Genomic DNA, 24,100 nt, shown 5'->3' on the forward strand with positions numbered 1-24,100 from the left:
ACTGTTTTCATATAGGCACCACATGATGCCAGTGTCTCTATGGACTAAAGCCAAAGTGTAGGGGTTAGGTAGACAATGAGCTTTAACACTTCCTATTCCTGAATTATTGTGTCAAGAGACAAAGTAGATTTGTTTTCTGGGAACCACCATGCAATCCTGAAGTGGGGGCAGAGCCGCATAGGAGCTAGCATGACCCCAGCGCCAGTGTCTGTGCCACTCTGGACCATCTAGGATGGCATGGGCACTGGCACAGGGTGACTTATGCCGGTGCTGGGGAGCGGAGCAGCAGTGAGAGACCTGTGCGCTGTCGCTGCCTCCCCAGCAGCGTTTTTCTGGTGCGAGAACTTGCACCAGTGTACAGGGGGGGCATTTTCAGGGGTGAGCTGCCTTTAGGCCGCTTCCAAACCCCTTTTGGCCCAGGAACACATCATTTTGCAGGTGTCCAGTTACACCTGCAAAATAGCTGGCACAATGGGCGAGTTTCCAGGGGTTTCTTTTTAAATGCTTTTAAAATGTTTTTTCCCCCGGCTGAGAAGCTTCTCAGGAGACAGTGTGGCTGCTCCATTCCCAACTGTGACCTTACTACCCCCCTTCGGGAATGGGCTGTAAGACTTGCCCTTATTCGCAGAAGCAAATGCTTGGAAGCATTAGCGTAACATAAGAGAGTCCACTGCAGTCTTAATATGTGCTTCTAGATGTTTGCTATCAGGTTTGTATAGGCTTGTTTGTGAGTACATCCAAATATACTGTACCCTAGAAACCCACATAGAACCATTTATTCCATTAAGACAATATTCTGCATCCATCATAGGACCCATCTAGAAGAAATCTTCAACTTACTGCAAAGACTTATTTAGAATTGATCAGATCATCATTTGGCAAAGCATTTTGGCAGAATGAAGGAGACTACGATGTCTTCCACTTGGGTTATCTGCCCCCATTTCAAAGCTTTGGGGAACCATATTTTTTTTCCTGCTTCCCCACAGCATCATGATGCATTTGTGCACCTGCCAGGGTTTCCCTGGCTTTTCTCCAATCTTTCTCAAACCTGCTTCACTTTGAAGTTTTGGGGGAAATCGCAGTAAAGTCTGGATGGCTGCTGTGCGGGTAGGAAAAATCAAATTTTCCAGTCCACATGGCAGCCATTTCCCCTGTCCCTGACGATATCTCCTCCCCTTGACACCAGGCAGCTTTTAACTTTTTAAAAGAAATTGATACTAGAATATAATTAAATCGATACACCATTGTGACAGTGCCCTGACCTGGGAAGCCCAGGCTAGCCTGATCTCATCACATCTCAGAAGCTCAGCAGAGTTGATCCTGGCAAATATTTGGAAGGGAGTCCTCCAAGGAATACCAGGGTTGTGATGTGGAGGAAGGCAAGGGCAAACCATCTCTGAATGTCTCTTGCCTTGAAAACCTCATCAGGGGTTGCCATAAGTCAGATGTGACTTGATGGTAAAAGAAAAAGAAAAGCAACAATAGGTGTAGTAGGTTCCCTGAATTCCCAGCTTTCGTTTTTTAAAATGTCTTTAACTCTTTTCCTGGCAGAGATATAAGGGAAAAGCATACCTTTGCAACCAAAAGGGAAAAAACTTACTTTTTTTTTGTAACGAAAGCTAAGAATTCAGAGAATCTGCTACTCCTGCTGTTACAACAGTACATCAATATAACAATATTCTAGTGCCCATTATTTTTTAAAAAAATTGGTGACCCAGAGGAGGGGTGTGGTTGCTGCTGGGGGATTGGGGCAGGGAAACTGCAGGAAAACCTGCCACGTAGAAGCCCTAAGGACTTTTGGCCCATTTTTTCAGTAATGGGCTGTAAATCACAGCAATCAGAAAAGTTTCTAAGATTAATACACTTTTGAAAAAAAGCTGAAAATAAATAAGGTTTTATCAGTACATTCTATTATAACAAGGTAACAGAAAGAATCACACTGATGGTTGTCTGATACCCTATAACAACCTTTTTTTGTTTTGTTCTTTAAAATCTAACCTAGAACTTGAAAAAAATGACGATTTTTCTGTATTTGAACTTCACCTGCTTGAAAACTGGGTTGAATCTCAATACAAGTAGATGGTTTTAAAAAACTACATTAAATTTGTCTATATAGGAAAAAACTAAGAATAAAATTTATTCTAGTGGCATACACACCATACTCCTGGTACAAGAATTGCACAGCGAGTGATTTAATATTGCATTGCAAATATTTCAAAAGCTATTAAAAAAGCTAAATTACAGAATTACAGACCACTAAAAAGTTATTGATCTATAATGATACTGTTTTAGTACATCACTGATAAATGCTAGTTAAGAATTGTAAAATATATTTAAATATACACAGAATGATCCGCTTTATTGTAGCAATTCAGAGGTTTGCCTTTAACCTTTTAGCACTACTCTTAATATTCCATGCCCTATAAAATAAACGGCGCTCTCCTGTCATGACTCTCCTGTCATGACTTCGTCCTTGTGTGCCAAATAAACCTCCCCTCCCCAGGTTTGTATTTCTTTCTCAGTATTCCTGGAAACCACGTGATCATTCAGAGGCAGGAAAGGAAGGGGAAAGGTTTAAGCAGGAAAGAGACTTCTTTGTTCATCTATAAATCACTTTCTTCCACATTGATTCTAATCAGCAGCATCTCTTTATAAATTACCCTGTCTCCTGTTTCAACTTAAAATAAAACACACAACAATATCAACAACTAGAAATTACCTGTGATTTACACCAGCCCTGCAGTTTTTAGGAACATGTCAAAAATGGTTTTGTCCATCCAGCCACACATACCCTGCATAGAGAACATCTGCCTAAGCCTTTGTGCAGATTCAGAAGAGACAAGTTTTAAAAAGCAATAACGTTTAGAGAGAGGACTTAAAAGGCCAAACTCCTATGCACCAAGATAAAAACTTGCTCTAAAGTTAATACTCAAAGGTTTTAAAAATACTCCAGTCTTCAGGAATATTAAAACTACACAAGTCTAATACTATCACAAATGGCATGTATACAAAATGTAGTTGCACAGTAACAACTAGATTGTGTGTGTGTGTGTGTGGGGGGGGGAACCCAGTCTTTTTATACTCTTCTTAAATTTTGGCATCCTTGCATATGATGGAGAATTAGATGATGACTGCCAAATAATCACACTGTCTTGTATAGCATATTTAAATAGTTCTTTCACAGCACTTGCGAAATTTTAAAAAATTGCTCTAAAGGTTAAAATTTGTTAGTATGCAAGGAATCCCTCTCTAGCATAGAGTGAGGAGCCATGGAACAAAAGCCTCTGGCTGTCCCATTTCCAGTATGAAGGTAGTGCATAGATCCAGTTTGCTGAGGATGGAAACCGTATATACGTTTCACTTTTCTTGGGCAGCCTGGAAAGCCTTCAGTTCCACCCGGTACCATTCTGGTGCTTCCGGCCCATTCTGTCCAGAGGGATTGTGATCGTAGCCATAAGCCACTGTTAATTCTTCATCTTTTTCAACAGCCCTAATAGTGCGAATACATTTAATCAGCCCAAAACGAGGATGAACATACCTAGAAAGTAAGGAAGAATGTAACGTTATTTTTTTCGAGCACAAAAAAGGTATGTTTGCCTAAACAGAATTGCCAACTCTGCACTGGGAAATTCCAGAAGGGTGGAGTGTGGGAAGGGCAGAGATCTCGGCAGGGCATAAGGTTATAGAGTCCACTCTCCAAGGCAGCCATTTTCTCCAGAGGAACTGATCTCTGTAGTCTGGAGATCAGTTATAATTCTGGGTTGGGAACCCTAAACCCTAAAATACTGGTTTTCACCTTTTTTTAAAATCTGCCCAAGGCACTTCTTTAAAAAGTTAATTCTTTATATGTTTATAAACTTAATGGACATGGCTACATTGCTTCACCAAGCTTTGAACTGCTAGCTTAAATCTACACAAATTAACTCTCTGGTTTAGCAAAGTATAGAGTGTGTTCCCCAACATGATTTTCCTGGAACCATTTAGGATTTTGAATTCCAAGAGACAACAGTTTCTGAGTGCAATCCTAACCAGGGAATGTCTGGAAATGGAGGTGAAGATCTTTGTGGCATGAAAGTTATAACCTCATCATTGACAAAGATCACACTGATATTAAATGCTGTCAACTCTATACATATAACTAATTTCTTTGGGCAAGAATAAGTAACTCCAACTTCAGAATTCACTAGGCATCTAGTTTCAGACGGGTACTATGTTTGTTGAAAATTCTGCAATTCTGGGCTACTCTGGATATTTTTGTGAGATCTTTTAAAAACAATGACAACTGATTTTGTGAATTTCCCAGCTGTTACAATTTCTTTTTTTTTAATCAAGGCTACTAACTATAAAATAGTCTGCTTGCTTTAAACAATAACAAGTATTCTAACAGAATTATTGACATAGGACTGATGAGTTTTAAGGCAATTACTTCTTAAGTGTTCTTGTATAAAGGAAGCAGGTGGCCTGTATTTAAATGATGTATCACTGATGTGGATAGAACAAATCATATTGTAGACATTCCCATGCTTCCTATCTCTACTTTTCATCTACCACAGCCCTTCCCTGATATTACAAATATCTACTACGATCAATTGCTCCCGAATGCTTTCTCTCATTAATATGACACCGCATTATTCTCCCAACTTTCAGCGTTTCTGGGAACAGCAAAGTGAAAAGCCTCAGAATTCCATATTCCTACTCAGAGACTTGACTTAGCTCCACAAATGAAGGCACATCCACGTAGCTCTAATTAAGAGAATCAGAGGTTTTAGCACACTTATGCGCATGTACATGCACACAGAGTCTAGGTCATTCTGTTGCTGTATGGAGGAACTGTTGGTTGATCATTCTAAATGACTGGTTCCACAAAGCTAACTTAACGGAGCAAGCAACCCAAGCAGGTAGCTCGTGATATTTTAAAGAGCACTAATTAATCAGTCCATGATCCAAAAAGTGCTTTTCTAGATAATGTTGCAGAGGATGCTAGGGTGCAACTCTTGGATTGTATGTATCTGTACATAGTCCAAGTGTTGCATCCCCATAACAGTGTGTGATATTACAAGAGACTCTTGGATTGTGCCCTTTGGGACAGTGAAACATTTCAGACTGGCCTCATCGCTTCCCCATCAAGCACAAGGGTGTCCTGGAGGACACCCTGGGTAGTGGCCTTTTCCAGGGATGGCTTATTTGAGCCCAGCTGTGCAGTGCAGGAGTTTCTCTTGGTCTCAGTTTGGTCCTTAGATCAGATCTGTTAGCACATTACTGGATTACTAGATAAGATCCTCACATTTCAAAAGCAGTATCAGATGGTCAGTGCAACTTTAATACTTACGATTCGTAATGACAGTTAGGTGTAAAAGAGTGGTTTGCCTTGTGCCCTAATGAGGCACAATATTTGGCTTCATGGTTGTAGGGTTCTGGTACATCTATGACTGTTTCATTATCTAGGGATATTGTATTTCCATTCAAAGCCCAGTCCCTGTTGTCCACCTAATTTTCAAAACAAAGTACCGTGCTGTTAACTTTGTCTATATTTTGTCAAATTAAAGATACAGAAAAGACCCGTCTTATCTTGCCTGTTTTCAGGAGTACCTCAGTGAAAACCCTTTATGGCCAGTGCATCAGAAATCAAGTTCAAAAAAAGACAATTTCACTTTAGTAGTCATATCAATAGCCAAGTCTTCCCACACTTCTTTCCTTTCTGGCATACCTGCCAACAAGGTTTGCTAGCACTAGGGCACATTAACATTTCCCCAGAACACATAATATATTTATTATTTATTTCATTTATGCCCCTCATTTCTCCCCAATGGGGACCCAATTGTTCTCCTCTCCTCCATTTAATTATCACAATAACCTTGTGAAATAGGGAAGGTTGCTGCTGCACTCGTCTTGTTAGTGGCTTCCTAGAGGCACCTGGTTGGCCACTGGGTGAACAGACTGCTGGACTTGATGGGCCTTGGTCTGATCCAGCAGGGCCTTTCTTATGTTCTTAAGGTTGAAAGTGTTTGACCGGCCTAAGGTCACCCAGCAAGCTTTCATGGCACAGAGGGGATTCAGACCTGGGTCTCCTAGATCTTAGTGTGACACTGTAACCACTACACCACCCTGGCTTCCTTCTACAAATAAAGAAGGAAACAACACTTGACAGCCAGTTCTAAAAAAACACACACAATAAAAGCATTTTGGATAAGGAAGACCATAGACGCTGTAAAATAAATACAGTGATATGAACATATTGTTTGTGAAAAATCTCATTTTCTTTATCTATTATTAGGTTATTTTGCTCCTTTTTCCTTCATGCCACAGGCTATGCAGGGAGACACTTTCCCACAACTGCTATGGTGTCCTTGATCACTCGTTTTACCAAATTCCTGAATGTATATTAAAGCCTTATGCATACTGAAACATCTGAAGTATATCCCAACTATAATAGAGTTAACTATGAATGAGAGAATCATTATGGCAAAGTGTACTATGAACAGCAATAAAGTTCATTACTTTACCTCCTGGTGCGTAATCCGTACTCCATTGTAAAAGGACATAACTGTGCCAGCTTCAGCTGCTATTTTACTAAACAACCCTTCTCCAGCACAAGAAATTAAAGATGCATCCACATATACCCTGACAAAAAGGGAAAAATCAAATGCTTATATTCAGTAGATACACTGATATAGCTATCAATTTTTATATTATTTGTGTACATCTAAGACTCTACCCACAAAAAAAAACAATAAAAATAATGCTGAGACTGTACAGAGGACTTGTCAGAAATTTTCTGCAATATAATGGCTTAGATCCTAAGGTTCCCTCCTGCTAAGTGAGGAATCATCCACAAATGGAAGGTCCCTTACTTACTGGGTGGGAAATTTAGGATCTGACCCCAGGTCCAATTTTACATTATATTCCAAGCAAGTATAAATATATGTGCTGCATCCCCTGAATTCTGTGCCTGAATGCTTTCGTTCTTGACCCTGCTTATTGGTTGGTGGAAGGACACACATCTTCTTTGAAGCTCATGATAAACTCATCATCTGTCACAGGCATAAACCAGATTAAATTGCTGGGCTTCTTCCCTCTCCCTTTACATGGCAAGCCAATATTAAATCCAGTTAGTTGTGATGTCCAAATATGGGTGTGATGTCCAAATATGGGTGTACCTTTTTTAACAGAGATTAGTTTCCATCTCAGTTACTGGGATTCTTATTTCCAGTTTAATCCCAGATACGAATTCCTGTTACTGGGACAGAAATAGGTAACACTGAGTTAAGCCATCTACATTTTGATGTCACAACTAAATGGAGTTTGCTGAACACTTCCATCTTCAGTCTTCAATAAGAGGAGGAAGGAAGCCCAACAATTAACCAGTTTCATGTCTGTCACAAATAACTCCAGTTTGGTCATGATGTCTGAACTGATGCCCAGCCTTACTGTCAAGTTCGTCTGGATTTAAAAGTTCCTCAAAGCTACTTTCAAGAGGAATAGGTTGTCTGCTACAGCCATACATATTTAAAGTCAATTCATGTGTTAAGGAAAATATTTCAGTTCAGCTGAGCCCATGCAAGACATCTTTCAAATTAAAGTGCCAATCTGACAAGCACTCCCGCAAGCACTCTTGCTCACCATTCAAGGAATAAAAGTTTGTAGGATGGTGAACTAACATGCCAGCAGAACAACCAAAGTTTCTTGAAAATATTTAAGCAAGCTGAAAGTTTCATTTATATAAAAAAGTGATTCTACCTCTCTGATTCATAAGGATCAGGACGAAGTGCATTTGTAGAGATGCAGGATGAAGTAGATTTATCAAAACTGTAAACTGGGCCTAAAAACAAAATCAGTAAAGGAATAGATAATATTAAAATCCAAGCATTTTTCTTATTAAAGGGTTATGCATTCAGTACAACCACATGGAAATTTAATTTGTAAAAAAGCAAGGGAAGATATCTTACTTAGGGCTGTCTTAATAGTTAATTAACTTTCATCCATGAGCCCCGTGGCACAGAGTGGTAAGCTGCAGTATTGCAGTCCAAAGCTCTGCTCATGACCTGAGTTCGATCCCGATGGAAGTCGGTTTCAGGTAGCCGGCTCAAGGTCGACTCAGCCTTCCATCCTTCCGAGGTGGGTAAAATGAGTACCCAGCTTGCTGGGGGTAAAGGGAGGATGACTGGGGAAGGTACTGGCAAACCACCCCGTAAAACAAAGTCTGGCTAGTAAACGTCGGGATGTGACGTCACCCCATGGATAAGGAATGACCTTGCACAGGGGACCTTGCACAGGGGACCTTGTTTTTTTTTAACTTGCATCCAATTATTTCACTTTTTGTTTTAGTTCTCTCTGCAACTGCAACTGCAAATAGTCACCAGACATATAATTTTGTTATCCAGATCAGTTCAGAGGTACCCAACTTAGAAATAATGGCTTGGATCTTATATCTTGTTTCCACTCATCTTTCTTTGCCCATTGTGGAGGCGATCCTCTGCTGCGTAGCCTGCTCCTCTTCCACTAGGCACACTGCAGCTCATTGCATAAAAGAAAATGCCTAAGCGCCAGAGGAATGTGCACTCCACAGTGGAGGACCAAGAGGAATCAAGGTATAGGATCCAGCCCAATGCTTCCTAACTTATTTAACTAGAACATAACTGGCCAATTTTGCCCAGAAGTGTTCTAGTTTTTGAATTTTTAAATAAAGGGTTCAAAATGAAATTTATATCCTCCCTTTTAAAATAAGCCCTTTGGTACTTTTCTTCATGAAAAAATGGCACATAGAACAGGCAGGTAAGAAAGCTAGATGTTTGAAGATGGATAGGACATGTTTCCCTTGGAAACCAAATTTTAAAAAATGAGTCCATAATCTGAATACAATCAGCCTTTTGCAGAATGCAGTTATGTTCTATTTTCAGAGTAAGCTGTCTTGTTAGCTTTGTTTCAGCAGCTTTGAAACAACAACCGTTTTACTATGTAATCTTGCATTCTCTTACTGTATGCCTTAGGTTCTCAAACTGTAAGAAAAGGACCTCCCCAAAAAATCACAAAATACCTGCAGGAAGGTTATGACCAGTGAGATTCTAGAAGCAATCCACAAGTACTTCTACTGCAAAAAGCAAGCTCTTGCTCTCTCTCCCTCACAAGAACTTGCTCACTCTTCCTCCTTCCAGTTTTCTATGCAGTAGCTATATATTGCAAGGCAAGAAGAATGGTTTGGGGGCAGGGTGTTTGAAGGACCACCTCCTCCCATATTGTCCAGTTTAGATCCTCTTCTCAAGCCCTGCTCTATGTGCCTCTGCCTGCAGAGTTAACGTGGGGCAACCAGGATCAGGGCTTTTTCGATGGTGGCACCTTGCCTTCAGAATGCTTTCCCCCTTGACTCCTGTTTTCCTTTAATGTAGGTGTCAAGCCAAAACATTTCTAATTACCCAGGTGTTTCACTAAGGGCTCCATCTTTTAAAGCTGTTTTTTGGTCTGTTCACACTTTTGAGATCTGCTTTGTCATTTTAGATTGCTCTATTTCTTTTATGCTATAATGCCACAACTTGCTTTTATTGACATGTTCTTAATTATATATTTCACTGGTTTGGCTATTTTATTGATTTTTATGGGCATGGTTTGTTTTTATTGAGTCATTTAAATTCCTAGCCTGATTTTGTTTTATGTGTGAGCTGCCTTGGGGAGGTCTAGAGAGGCAGCACACAAATTTTCTAAACAACTGAAAGAATGAAGGCAGGGGAACAGGATTCAACAGCAGCATGACAGAAGACCTACACATTTACCTGCCCAACAAAATGCTGGCACTGGGTTCAGTGAAGCCCAGAGAGCACAGCAAGTTTAGAAAGTTGGACAGAGAGGGAAAGGTTCAAGAAATACTACTACTGTGTTCTTGATCTATGTTAGGTTATCTCTTGCCGAAACAACATCAACACAAAGGTAACCCTTGAGTGTTAGTTATTGTGTAAGATGAGAAGTATACTTTAGGTAGACTTTTATCATTAACAAAGCTTAAAAAGGAAACAAGGAGAAAAAAAAGATAGCATCCTCTGAGCGCTACTTCTCATCTTACATTTTATACTTGGATATGCATAGGCAAAAGTCAAAATGTAAGCACTATGAATCAGTGTTTATAGAAACTGCAGTTTGCAAAGGATGTGGTACCCCTTTCCATGTATTTTGTCAAGAAAAGTGGTAAGTGAACCACGCATGTCAACTCTGCACAAAGCATGTGTACTTTGTACCCAGGTTAATCATACACAAGTACAAAACACAAAATTTAGGTGGTTCTAAATTTCTACACTTTATAGTAGCAATCATTCGTTCCGGATAAGTGGGGTCTGAAAGTATGATCTGAGGGCACATGACACAATAACTGAAATTGAAGCAGGTCTGAGTCTGGTCAGTGCCTGTATAGGAGACTTCCTTTGAACCCCATGTACATTTTATGTCCATGGGGAAAAATAAAATGCATCTATCCAGGTTGTCAAGTCATTGTTAAAAAGGCTCCTTGCAAAAAAAAAATTTGACAAGAGCAACATTTTTACTTTAAGTTATCATCTTCAAGGGTATGTTGAGCATAATGTATACATATCATACAATCAAATGATGTGTATGTGTTAAGTGCCATCAAATAACTTTTGACTCATGGTGACCCTATGAATTAATGTCTTCCAAAACGCCCTATCATCAACAGCCTTGCTCAGGTCTTGCAAACAGAGGGCCATGGCTTCCTTTATAGACTATCCATCTCACGTTGAGTCTTCCTCTTTTCCCGTTGCCTTCAACTTTTCCTAGCATAGTTGCCTTTTTTTTTTCATGTGATGCAAAAGTAAAAAAAGCTGTAGTGGGAACTTACTGCCAGGCACAACTTCAAACTGTGGCTTTCCCTCTTCTACGGATAAAAGGGTTGCCAACTTTGCTTCTAACATTTCACCATCTATGAAGTGCCCATAATAGGCCGTCTTCCCATCAGGGTACAAGTAGGCTATCTTCTCTCCAGTCATCTCTCCTTCGTCATTGACGTCTCCAACCAGATTCCCACCATCCTGAAAGAGAACGGTAAGGTTGGTAAAAAATTTAAGTATGTACTTGGGGGGAAATTTTGTTCTCTTATAACCCTATGACAGTGTCTGTTGTAAAGTTAACAATTTCTGTAATCAAAATACCTACACGATATTTTGATTCCACAGATGCCAAGTAGAGGTTCATTTCCCTTGACTCTGAAGTGTCCCCAATGATGTCCCAGGATGTCAGACATCCCCAGCTAACCGTGCTCATCTCTCATCACATCATTGTAGTCTGCATGTAATTTACTTTACTTGTATAATGCCTAGGACAAATCCATACAATTTCTACTAAAACAAAGCAAAATGCATCAATTTGGTTCCACCAAACACTGAACACTGAGGCTAACAGCGCATTCCTGAAATGTGCCGGCAGCCCGACCCAAAGGCCTTAGGAGGCCAACAAAGGCCTCCGACGGAACAGGGGCCCACACCGCAGGTGGCCAGAAGGCGCACGCCAGCTTGAGCAGCCCCAGCGCCGGCGTGCAGGCCTGGCCGCCGGTCCCTGGCCGCCGCTGCGGTGGCCCTGGACGCCGCCGCAGCCTCCCGCTGGCCTCCGGCACAGGCTGCAGCGGCAAGCTGGGAGATGTTCCGGTGCCCTGGGAGGCTTTTTGCTGGCGTATCTCCCGTGCAACCCTCATAGGGTTTTTTGTGCCGGGCGGAGGTTTCGACGGTGCTGAAACCTCCTTAGGAGGCAACGCCGCTAGTTTGCCTCCTAAGCCCTCTACTATAGCCCAGGCTAGGTCGATCTCATCAGATCTCGGAAGCTAAGCAGGGTTGGCCCTGGCTAGTATTTGCAAGGGAGACGTCCAAGGAATACCAGGGTTGTGGTGTGGAGGCAGGCAATGGCAAACCACCTCCGAATGTCTCTTGCCTTGAAAACCCTATGGGGTCGCCATAAGTCAGCTGTGACTTGATAGCAAAAAATTGTTTAAAAATTGTTCACAGAGGAAAGACTTGAGCTGGAATTAGAGGGCCATCCTAAGAAGACTGCAGTGGACTTAGAAGGGTGTAACTCTGCTTAGGATGGCATGTTAGCTTGTGCGTCCCAAAGATGAGAGTCATACAAGCTATGATCCAGTTAGGCTCTCTTTCTGCAAATATCTTTTATTAAAGACAACTATCATGGGGTTCTATATTATTTTCATTGTGAAAATATCTGTAGTATATTTGCCAACACGATTCAAGCTTTCCTATATATGGCTACTAAGAAAAATATTAAGAAACAATCCTAAGCAGGTTATCCGGGCTGTGTGACCGTGGTCTTGGTATTTTCTTTCCTGATGTTTCGCCAGCAGCTGTGGCAGGCATCTTCAGAGGAGTAACACTGAAGGACAGTGTCTCTCAGTGTCAAGTGTGTAGGAAGAGAACTATTTTTTTATTATTATTTCTTTTTATACAAGTTTCAAATATTTATTTCTTTTTCTACATACATTCTTTATATAACGTACTTTTCTCATTCCCTTCCATCCCACCCATCCCCCTCCCTAACCCCACTCCTTCTTCTTATAATTTTTAGTCTCTTAACCCCAGCCACGGGCACAAAGTCCGAATCTTCTACCGAATGTCTTTTCTGCCTTCCATTGATATCCACTCTAAATAGGTCTTCCATCTATTCGTGATTTCCCTGTTCTTATCTTCCCATGAAGTCTTCTGACGAATCATCTCAATGATATCCGACTGTATAAATTCAAACAGATAGTTGTGCCAGATTTCTATAGTCCATTTACTTTTATCCTTCCAACCCAGAGCTATTAATGCTTTGCTTGCTAATAACATAGCCTTGAATGTGGCCTGGTCCCTCTTGTTTACCCCCGAGTTCCCTGTTGTACTCATTAACATTAGCTTAAAATCTACGGTTAAGGATACTAAAAATTATAAGGAAAATATGTAAAGTATTTGTGTCCCTAACCTCTGGGCATTCCTACCACATGTGGGAGAACCATCCCTTAGATTGTCTACAGTGCCAGCACATGGGAAGAGTAATATAGAGTCAGAAAGGGGTTGGGTTTGAGCTGAGTCATTGTCCTGCAAAAAGTATCAAAGGTAATGTACCGTATATACTCGGGTATAAGCCGACCCGAGTATAAGCCGACCCCCTAAATTTGAGGCCAGAAAAGGGAATTTCTTATTGACCCGCGTATAAGCCGAGGGTCAATAAGAAATTCCCTTTACCGGCAATGCTGCGCTCTAAAATGGCGGCCGCCATTTTAGAGCGCAGGGCCCTGCCCCAGGTCGCCCTCCCGCCGGCCTCCGGGCCCTCCCAACCCACCCCAACCCCAGTGCCATCCAAGGGGGGGAGGGGGAAGAGCCCCTGAACCCCCTACTTACCGGGAGAGGCGGCGAATCGGTGGCGGCGGCGTGGCCTTCCTGGTCTAGCAGGAGGCCCCTGCCGGCCTGAGGAAGGCGCCCCGGCGCGCGGCCGGCGGGGGCCTTCTGCCTGCGCAGGAAGGCCCCTCCCGGCCGGAGGAAGGCGCCCAGGCGCGTGGGCGGCGGCGGCGCGGCCGGCGGGGGCCTCCTGCCAGCCCAGGAAGGCCCCTGCTGGCCGAAGGAAGGCGCCTGGGCCCAGCGGCGGCGGTGATGGAGGTAAGTTCCCCCCTCCCTCCACCGTATTGACCCGCGTATAAGCCGAGTTCGGCTTTTTCAGCCCTTTTTTTGGGCTGAAAAACTCGGCTTATACGCGAGTATATACGGTACTAATCATTGTCCTGTAAGTATCAAGATAATGTGCTAATGAGGGTGTGGTATGTTAATATGGAACCATTGAATCTTGAAGTGATCTGTTAACATGTGGAATCCAAAGCTAGTCCACAATAGCCATGACTACAGTCCACAATAGCCATGCAGATTAGCTTTGGATTGCACATGTTAACAGATCACTTCAGGATACAATGGTTCCATATTAACATACCACACCCTCATTAGCATATTATCTTGATACTTACAGGACAATGATTAGAACATTACCTTTGTTACTTTTTGCAGGACAATGACTCAGCTCAAACCCAACCCCTTTCTGACTATATATTACTCTTCCTACACACTTGACACTGAAAGACACTGTCCTTCAGTGTTACTCCTCTGAAGATGCCTGCCACAGCTGCTGGCGAAACGTCAGGAAAGAAGATACCAAGACCACGGTCACACAGCCCGGATAACCTACAAGAACCAATGAACTCTGACCGTGAAAGCCTTCGACAATAATCCTAAACAGGCCTACTCAGAATTAAGTCCCATTTTATTCAATTAGACTTACTTCCAGGATAGTGTTCTTAGGATTGCAGGCCTAATTTCTAAAGGTATATCCATAAATCCAACAGCCAGCAAAAGTCAGCTTCATCAATGTTCTTTGGGATGACAGCAAAAAATGTAGAAGTTTAAACAGCATAATTTGTTTTTCTAGCTTCAGAGTTTGGAACATTTTGTGACCACGGATTGATGCCCGAAGCATGTTCATTCAGAACCTATTCACTATTTATTTAGGCAAAGTGTCACTAGCTTGAATGGCCTGAATAGAGCTATTTGTCCGTATAAACAAGAAGCAACTCTGCTGTACTGTCTTTAAATTTAGAACCATTAAAGACAGATATTCACTAAACAGGACGAAGACAAGCCCCTGTCCTAAAGAGAGAAAAATAGAGACCAAGAAAGATCCCTCACTCATGAGTCCCAAATCTAATAGAAGGCATGGCTACCATAACACAGTGTACTTTTCACACAAGCAACATTCATTGTGAGGCAAATCTATCCCATTCTACTGTGTCATTTGCTAATGAGGGATCATCTAGTCCAACCCACTGCTCAACACAGGAAATTCACTCCCCACTACTCCCGCAGTAACCCCTGGTCTAGGCCCAGAAAAAGGCAAAAAGCTTCCATGGATCCCTGGCCAATCTGGCCTGGAGGAAAATTCCTTCCTGACCCCAAACTGGCAACCAGCATTACCCTGGGCATATAAGAAAGGGCCACAACAGCTGAGCACTGGCTCATCTCTTTTTGCCCTCCCTCTCACGATCTGCCTAAATTCATAGTGAGTCACAGAATCAGCACTGCTGTCAGAAGGCCATCTGTCTCTGCTTAAAAACCAAAGAAGAGCCTGTAGGCTTCCTGAGGAAGCCTGTTCCACTGGGGAACCAGACTATTAGGAAGTTCTTCCTAAAGTTTAGTCGAAAACTCTTTTGTTTTCATTTCAACCCACTGTTTTTGGTTCTATCTTCTGGGGCAACAGAAAACAACTCTGCACGATCCTCTATATGACAGCCCTTCAAATACTTGAAGATGCCTATCATATCACCCCTCAGTCGTCTCCTCTCCAGGCTAAACATACCCAGCTCTCAGTCCTCATATGGCTTACATAGTACATAAGGCTTCTGTTTCAAGAGCCTCTCCTGCCAATACAAAACATTTTGCCATTGCATTGCATCAGATGCCATTCTGTCCCCGGCCCTGATTTACAGAGCATAATTACACAAGTATATTTATCAGTAACCTACCAAGAAAGAATTTAAATATCAATTTGAGGAAGTCAAACCGACTTACTGAGTAGTATATCCAACAAATACCATGCCGAATATTATCCTTGTATTGCCCTTTAAACATCAGTCGTCCATCAGCATCATATTCCTGGGCTGGCCCATTTAGTTCTCCATCCATGTAAGTGCCATGAAGAGCTCCCCCATCTTCATAAGTGTACACTCCCTGGCCTTGCAGAGCATCATCAACATAATAACCTTCAAGTGTACTGGCAAAGAGAAATCGATAATGCAGAGGAGCCATATGTATTATTTCATCTATATTATCCATTTTCAAGCCATCATTAATAAAGTATTTTGCACCCCAACATGAAGCCTCACATGTGCTGTGGTGTGCACCTGAGCATATTTTAGCAAACGGCTGCCCCCTTCTTTTCCACTGAGATGAATGGGCAGCTATTGTGGATGGGGGGAGGCTCTATGCTTGCAGAAAAGAACCCATCGCTTCTCTTCAGCACTTCCATTCCTTCAAGGACTATACACTGTCATTTTAGATGCCAAAGTGTATTATATCAAAGACAGTAAAGCAATAAACAAAAGTGTATTATATTTAGATGTGAAGTGTATTATAGCAAAGACGGTAAAGCAATAAACAATTTACAGAAGACTGGGAGCAGAATTAAACAAATAAGTAGCAACAATCCACCTTTGATAAAACTTCCAAAGAGTTCACATTTACTGTTTCACATAGCCACTGAGGAAAAAAAAGACATCTAGAAGTCAAAGAATATACTTCTAAGCACTGTGGGGTATTCACAAATAATTACTAAAGAAAAAGAAAACGACAATATGCCAACCTTCCATCAAAAAAGAAAAACTTGCCACGACCATTCTTCTCTCCATGCACAAAATTTCCCTCAAATCTGTCTGTGGATGAATATGTGACTGTACAAAATCCATGGGGCAGTCCGTCATCATCAAGAGCTCCTAAAAATAATAATAAAATCAGATCACAAAAAATACGGTAAATATACTAAATCCTATGAATTTATTTATTTATAATATTTCCACGATTGCCTTTCACCCAACTGCTGAGACCTATGTAGTTATAAAAATAGCTGTCAATGGCATCCATAGAATTTATTTTTGATAGTGTGCTAGTGAAACCATTTTAAAGACACCTGTGTGAGTTTTCTAAGAGAGATTTAATCTTCCAAAAGGCAAAAAAAAAAAAGCTTTCATACAGAAAAGATAAACACTTAGCAAATATTGTCGAAGGCTTTCACGGTCAGAGTTCATTGGTTCTTGTAGGTTATCCGGCCTGTGTAACCGTGGTCTTCAGTGTTACTCCTCTGAAGATGCCTGCCACAGCTGCTGGCGAAACGTCAGGAAAGAAAATACCAAGACCACGGTTACACAGCCCGGATAACCTACAAGAACTTAGCAAATAGTTTAGCATTATCCATACTGAGCCAGAACAGAAAAGGGAGTATCTGAAACTTACTGCACCAATGAATACGTGCTTGGAATGGAACAGCTTACAGTAGCCCAATGTCACAAAGCATATTGTTATGTACGCACTGCTAGGGTCTTGTTCTCAAGCATTAAAAATGTTTTTGACAAATTTGTCAAGCAACAGAGCCTACAGTTCTCCTTCTTTCAGTTTATGGAGTCTACAGATCTAGGATGCACTCCGCAGGCAGAAATCCTTGAGCCTGCGAAAACGTCTAGTCTGGATCCAAGCCAAAGAACCAACACCATTCAGAAAGATCATTGCATAACTACATTTCCATTTGCCAATGAAACACCAAAATCCACAGCCCATCTTTGTCCAAACTACAAACATCTTGGATGGGAAGGATAGCAACAGTTAAAATGAACGTGCTCCCCAGAATAAACTTTCTTTTCCAAACTATACCTATCACTATTAGTGATAAGACAATAGGAACATGGCAGCAAAAAAAAATCAACAAATACATACAGGCAGGAAAAAAACCAAGAATAAAATTCAAATGCATGCAGGATGAAAAAAACAGGAGGACTGGCGGTCCCGAATTTAAAACTTTACTATTATGCAGCAGGGTAAGTCTGGAACAGGGGCTGGATTGTAACCCCAGATACTAGGAATCTGAAAGTGGAACAAGCTGAGCTTAATTGTGGACTCCATCGGTTATTATGAATTAAAAATGTAATGAATTAAAAATGTAACAAAGTAAATGAAACAATATCTTCCACATCCTATTGGTGAAAGTTTAATTCAGAAATGGAGTAAGAACAAACATAGACTCAGTCCCACTCCTTTATTAATGGCTCCTTACAATGCTTATGGAAACAACAATGAAAGAAAATAATTTGGACATATCAGGTACCAAGATTTATTGTACAAAAACGGAACGATAAAAACATGGCAAGAGGTAGCAATATTAAATCCTAAACTTACAGTAGCTGGTTTGCTCATTACCAACTGATATCAAGACTTACAGTGAGGGAAAAAAGTATTTGATCCCCTGCTGAATTTACCCATTTGCCCTCTGACGAAGAAATGACCAGTCCATAATTTTAATGGTAGGTTTATTGTAGCTGTGAGAGACAGAATAACAGGAAAACCCCCAGAAACCCAGAAGACAAAAGTCAGAGATTGATGTGCATTATAATGAGTGAAATAAGTATTTGATCCCTTTGCAAAAGATGATTTAGTACTTGGTGGCAAAACCCTTGTTGGCAATTACAGAGGTCAGACGTTTCTTGTAGGTGGCCACCAGGTTTGCACACATCTCAGGAGGTATTTTGTCCCACTCCTCTTTGCAGATCCTCTTCAAGTCAGTAAGATTTCGAGGCTGATGTGTAGCTACTCGAACCTTCAGCTCCCTCCACAGATTTTCGATGGGATTAAGGTCTGGAGACTGGCTAGGCCACTCCAGGACCTTAATGTGCTTCTTCTTGAGCCACTCCTTTGTTGCCTTGGCTGTGTGTTTTGCCCCAGACAGAAACAAGATTACATGGTAACATACTGGCCATTTTTGCAGGCTCTCTCTCTCTCTGCCCCAAACATACCAGACGTCACTGGCCTTCACTGACTGAGCTGGTTTTAGAGTACTTAGCAGGCTACTTTCAAGTGACCAATTTCCCCACTTATGTATTTCCAATACAGTTTTCATGTCTAATGGAACACCCCTGTCAAAGAGCTCCCCAACCTGTCTCCACCAGTTGGAGGCTGCTTTGGTTTGGTCAAAAGTTTTCCAAAAGACAAAACCTTGAACTCCAGGCTTTCGCCCCAAGTCCAAGGAGTAGCTGCCACCAGCCCTGTCAAAAGATTGAGCTCCAGGGGGAAGATAAGGGCAATCCTCTCCCAACTCACTCCAAAATTGAGTGCAACGCTTACCCTGCAAGGTAGAGGCCTGCCAGGGAAAGATTACACTCCCAAAATGTCTTAGGTTTTTGGTAGGTGGTTTTTACACTCACACAAGGCGCTTAGAATTAGGCTTGGAATCCCAAAATCAAAAGACACAATCCATTTAAAGGCTAACAATTTATTATAAGATTCAGGCTGGTTTACAGGAAAGAAAAGGTTCATGAAGTTTCAAGCAAGAAAATAATAAACTATTTAGCATAGCTAGCTAATACATTCAAAAGCCTTTTTGGTTCAAAAGGATTAGCAAAGGTTTCTTGCATCAGGTTTATAGTTACCAAGTTCCAAAGATGCTTCCAGCATTCAAGAGTTTCAAAAGGTTGTCCAAAGGTTTCTCCAAGCAGGTCAGCTTGACCAAAGTTTCCCCCTCAAGGGCCAAAATCAAATGGGTTGTGATGCAGCCAGCACAGCTCTCCTGCTGTACCCCAAAGCATGCATAGTTTGTTTAGGGTTGGTCTATCCTTATATTAGTTTTCTCAAAAGGATGAGCTCATAGAAACCAATTGAGAAAACGAAAGCACTTAGCTGTTAATTAATCGCTTGGTCAGAATTGCTGACTCACTCAGAGATGTTCAGGCGAAGAAGCTTGCACCTGGACATCGTCATGATGGCTGACCAATTAGCTACTATGGCAATGCACGGCCTTGCATTCCAAAAAGGGGAGAGAAAGGTTTAACAAGAAGCAGCTGGGGTTTACCTTACTCCTCCACAGAAGCAGTTTTCAAAGTGTAACTATTTTACTGCTCCAAAATCCTAACAGCACAAAACTCATAGGCCTCCTAGGCCTGAACCAAAGAAATAACACACCAAGAAATTGAGAGGCCTCAACTTCTTGACAACCCCTGAATCTCAAGCCCCTGCTCATCTCTAAAATCAGGCTGATAAAGCCCACAGAGAAAGGGTCATAGGGAACTCCAGAAATGTGAAGGAGTCCTGAGTCAGACCATGATGCTAAGGCTCATGCCTCTAATATAATTTAGTTATTACAGGTTGAGTATCCCTTATCCGAAAATCCGAAATGATCCACAATCCAAAGCTTTTTAAGCAAGGATATGACACCACCTGACCTCATGTGACGGGTTGCAGTCAAAACGCAGGCAGTTTATTAAGCGGTTCTTGTAGATTATCCGGGCTGTGTAACCGTGGTCTTGGTGTTTTCTTTCCTGACGTTTTGCCAGCAGCTGTGGCAGGCATCTTCAGAGGAGTAACACTGTAGGACAGAGAGACACTGTCCTTCAGTGTTACTCCTCTGAAGATGCCTGCCACAGCTGCTGGCAAAACGTCAGGAAAGAAAATACCAAGACCACGGTTACACAGCCCGGATAATCTACAAGAACCAATGAACTCTGACCGTGAAAGCCTTCGACAGTTTATTCAGCATTCCCAAGGGGGGGGGGGAAAGCCCCCTTCAGCTGTGATATGTCTTTCCCACACATTCTCTGCTCTGTGGTGGGTGGATGAGATAGTGACACCTTTGCTTTCTGATAGTTCAATGTACACAAACTTTGTTTCATGCACAAAATTATTAGAGATATTGTATAAAATTACTTCCAGGCTATGTATACAAGGTGTATTTAAAACAAATGAATTTCATGCTTAGACTTGGGTCCCATCCCCAAGATCTCATTATGAATACGCAAATATTCCAAAATCCAAAATAATCCAAAAACACTTCTGGTCCCAAGCTTTTCGGATAAGGGATACTCAACCTCTAATAGTTCAGAGATGTGTACAAAAGGCCACACCAGTCAACTGTGATCAATCTACTGGTTGACTGACTGCCTATTATTTGATCATACTGTTATATATACAAAGCCAAGACTGCACTTTATAGGTGCAAACTTATCTTTCTTGTTTTATTATGGTTTGTCAGTGAGGGTAGGAATGAGAGTTGCTTGCCCCACAGCATGCAGGAATCAAAGGAAAACCCAGCAACAAAGCAAAGATTCTATTACTAACTGGCTGCCTGTTACATCTGTAGGCATCTCCAAGTAGAGCAGAAACACAAGCAGTCACCAGTGGCCTAGGACTGGCCATGTCTCTGTCTTGCTGCAGAAACCAGAGACTATCCTCTCAAGGTTTCTTTGCTTTATTTCTATTTCAAGTACACCTCTAAAAATTGCAACTAACCCTGGTATTCCAGGCTAAAAGCCAAACAGCAGACCAGCAATAGTTCACATTTGTAGAAAGCTTACCTGAAATTCTTAGAAGCTACAATAATACATTACTAGGTGGGGAAAAATTAATTACTATAATTTTGTAGTCAACACAAGTGTCAAACCTGTTGAAATTTAAATGTGTCCCCACTCCCTAATGCTTAAAACATACTGGACCAATAGTTTTGACTGATAAGTGCCCACTCCTAGTATTTTCTACATTATCGAGTAAGCAACGTTTATCTATTTCATTCTTGAAAAACACCATTATTGTTGCTTAGATTATGCAACAGTTGTCTTTCTCATTACCTAATAATTAGTCGCAAACCATAATTTTAGTTGTCTCTACTAAAGTTTGCCCCTGGAAAGTAATTTTCCATTTCAAACACTGGAAAAAATTCCAAAATATTTTACACAACATGCCAGTTCTTTTCCCACAGCACATTCATGGAAACTGAGCACAAATAAGGATGGAGGCAGAGTCTTCCTTCCCCCATCATGCATGTTCAGCTTCCATATGAAAAAGGCCTGGGCACAGCTGCAATCTATGCTGTGGGGCTTAGGGAAGGGCCAATGGAACTTGCACATGACTATGGGCAGGCTCAGAACACAATAAATAAGGAGTTACTCCTTCAAACAGAAGGTAGCATTTAAACACAGTCACATCAGGAATGAAGTCAGCAGCTTAAGGCCCACAGTTCATACGGGACCTACGAGGGAAAGTTTTGGCTCTGGGTAGTTATTATGTCCAAATTACAGAGTGCCAGATTTGCAACCTGTCTTATGCATAGCTAATAATTTGCAACTTAGAGTGAAAGACGTTACGTTTTAACTTCGTATAATAGTCACTGTACCCGTTCTGTCAGTTCAGCTGGAACAATGTGGATGACTTCACAATAAATACATCATTGTATCCTTTTTGGGAGTAACATTTAAAAGTACATGCTCAAAAGCAAGAAATGATGCTTTCCAGACAAAAACCCTAAAGAATAAAAGCAGCAAGCATCTCTCTCTAGGCTGCGCTAAAACAGTTTCAGCTGCCTTGAGCCTGGCTTGCAGGGGGAGGACAAATAAAAGAAATAGATTGGTACACATTTGAATATTATGCTGCACATTTCCCTGAGTGGTGAGACGTTGCTGAGGTGGTGTGTACCTGGGTTGGTGGTGCCCTTTGTAGGAGAGAGAACTGGAAACAGTTTTCATAGTATTTGCTTTATTTGCAAACATACAAGTACAAGAGCACAGAGAGAAGCAGAGGCACTCCTGCAGGGCAGCAGATCTGCTATCCCACATCAGATCCCCAGAGAGAGATCCCTATACACCCCAAATGCTCCAGCCAAATCAAAGCAGTCACTCCCTGCTTCTCTCCTTTTCTCTTCCAGCATCAGAACTGTGTTTTCACAGACACACACCTGCCTGCTCCTCTTTGAGCTCAGCTGGAAGCTCCCTCCAACCCTTAATGGGCACTTGAACATAATCATTTCCCACACTCAAGGCCTGTTGAGATCTACATGTCCTCAAGACACATTATCATTCCTCTTGTAGAATAGGACAGACTGAGCCACAGCAACCAGAGGCCAAGCTCAACATCCTTTTCTCCTAGAAATCTGCACTGATACTAAAAGCTACAGCAGAAAGATGTTTCTGGCACACTGAAACAGTTAAAAAAATTTTTAAAAGGGGGAAAGCAGGGAATTAAAAAAGAAGAAGAGTAAAAGCTTGCAATTTTGATCATGCATCTTCAATTTTGGTAAGGGCCAGTTCCATAAATCGTGCAGTGAGAACATCACGAACGCTTCAACTGTCATTCCAGCTGCGTTTCCTCGGTCATGGTTGCGGTAAACGTTTTTTTGACAACACGACTGTTCTGGCCAAGTCAGAGAGACGCGCGTTTTCCAGATGCTCTCTGAATTTGGAAGCTCCGGGTTGCCGTTGCCGTCCCAAACACATTCAGCCGGAAGGAAGGAAGTCCCAGCAGCAACCCCGCTAGAACTTACTCTGCAGTTCACCATCTCCCAACCTCCCCATGGGAAGAGAGGCGGGAGGAGACGAGGCGATCCCCCCTTCCCTCCCTCCCGGCGGGGCAACTATTTCCGTCCGGGCTTCCGGGGGGGGGGAGGCGGGCCCGAGAGTTGTCTCCGGCCGGGTAGGCCAGGCCGGGCCAGGTGCGCGCCCCCCACCCCCGGCCCACTTCCCGCCGGCGCGCTCTTCGCCCAGAGGGTCCCGCTTCGCGCGCTGTGCCGCCCCCCCACCCCAAACGACCCCGTGGGAGCCGAGCCCCAGGGAGAGCAGGCACCGCGCTCAGCCCCACCGCTCGCCGCAGGGGGGCGCCTCGGCTCCCCTCCCCTCGCCTCCCGACGGCTCCGCGCCCCGGCCTATAGCCAGCAGGCAGTTACCCTCCACGGTCTCTTCCAGCGTCTCCTCGTCACTGTCCATGGCGGGCCGTAGAGTCCCCTGGCTTGGCTGGCCCTGGCCGGGAGCGCGGACGGGCGAGCGCCCCCTACAGGTCGCCGAGCAGGCAGGCGAGGAGCTACCTCTGCCGCCGCTCTCTCTCTCTCTCTCCACGCTCGGCTCTGCCCGCTTTGTTATAGAGCAGCTGATCTGCTGACGTCACCCTGGGCCCGCCCTCCTCCCTCCCCTGAGTGACGGCTCTGCTGCGCAGCCCCCAGAAGCAGAAGCCCTGCGGCGCGGCGGCAGCAGGGACCAGGCGGCACGCGACGCCGCGCCTTGGCCCCTCCCCGCCCAGGAGGGATCCAGGCCCAGCCGAGGCGCGCACGTGCTCGCTTTCGTTTCGGTCGACGGCGAGGGAGAGGGGCCACGCCGGGGCGAGGTTGCTGGCGCTTTCGCACCCAGGCGGGCGGGGAAGACCTATGCAGGACGATTATGCCCCCTGCTCTGATGGGAGTACTGAGACCGTTTGAGCACGTTGTGTTCGAATGCAAAATCTACAACAAGATACGAGACGCCGTTCTTTCTGCATCATCGGACCTCCCAGGGCGATGCAGAGCTTTTAGTCTT

The 24,100-nt window shown here is 42.9% G+C and overlaps 1 protein-coding gene across 2 annotated transcripts; it reads right to left on the reverse strand.

The window, feature by feature from the left end:
- Positions 1-3,355: 3,355 nt before the first annotated feature.
- SETD7 (SET domain containing 7, histone lysine methyltransferase) lies at positions 3,356-23,518 on the reverse strand. 2 transcript variants are annotated; one of them, XM_056855643.1, is made up of 8 exons: positions 23,479-23,518; positions 16,375-16,504; positions 15,585-15,786; positions 10,838-11,027; positions 7,738-7,819; positions 6,504-6,621; positions 5,330-5,487; positions 3,356-3,538 (listed from the first exon to the last, which is right to left on the reverse strand). In XM_056855643.1, exons 1-8 carry the CDS (start codon positions 23,516-23,518, stop codon positions 3,358-3,360), a joined length of 1,101 nt encoding a protein of 366 aa, XP_056711621.1. In that variant the 3' UTR covers positions 3,356-3,357. The 2 variants fall into 2 exon arrangements, with proteins under 2 accessions (XP_056711621.1, XP_056711622.1); XM_056855644.1 differs by lacking the exons at positions 3,356-3,538; positions 5,330-5,487; positions 6,504-6,621; positions 7,738-7,819 and adding an exon at positions 14,302-14,392 and having other exon boundaries at positions 10,888-11,027.
- Between the last annotated feature and the right edge of the window lie 582 nt (positions 23,519-24,100).

Source organism: Euleptes europaea, chromosome 9 (genome assembly GCF_029931775.1).
Source record: "Euleptes europaea isolate rEulEur1 chromosome 9, rEulEur1.hap1, whole genome shotgun sequence".
In the NCBI taxonomy this organism is placed as follows: Eukaryota; Metazoa; Chordata; class Lepidosauria; order Squamata; family Sphaerodactylidae; genus Euleptes; species Euleptes europaea.

What these genes read in the sequence shown, in the direction of transcription:
- SETD7 (XM_056855643.1), bottom strand. Translation starts at nt 23,518, where the DNA reads ATGGACAGTGACGAGGAGACGCTGGAAGAGACCGTGGAGG. An exon ending in TACGGATTACGCACCAGGAG is followed by an intron (nt 5,488 to 6,503) that starts GTAAAGTAATGA and finishes TTTGAAAATTAG; the next exon opens with GTGGACAACAGGGACTGGGC. An exon ending in CCTAACTGTCATTACGAATC is followed by an intron (nt 3,539 to 5,329) that starts GTAAGTATTAAA and finishes CTTACTTTCTAG; the next exon opens with GTATGTTCATCCTCGTTTTG.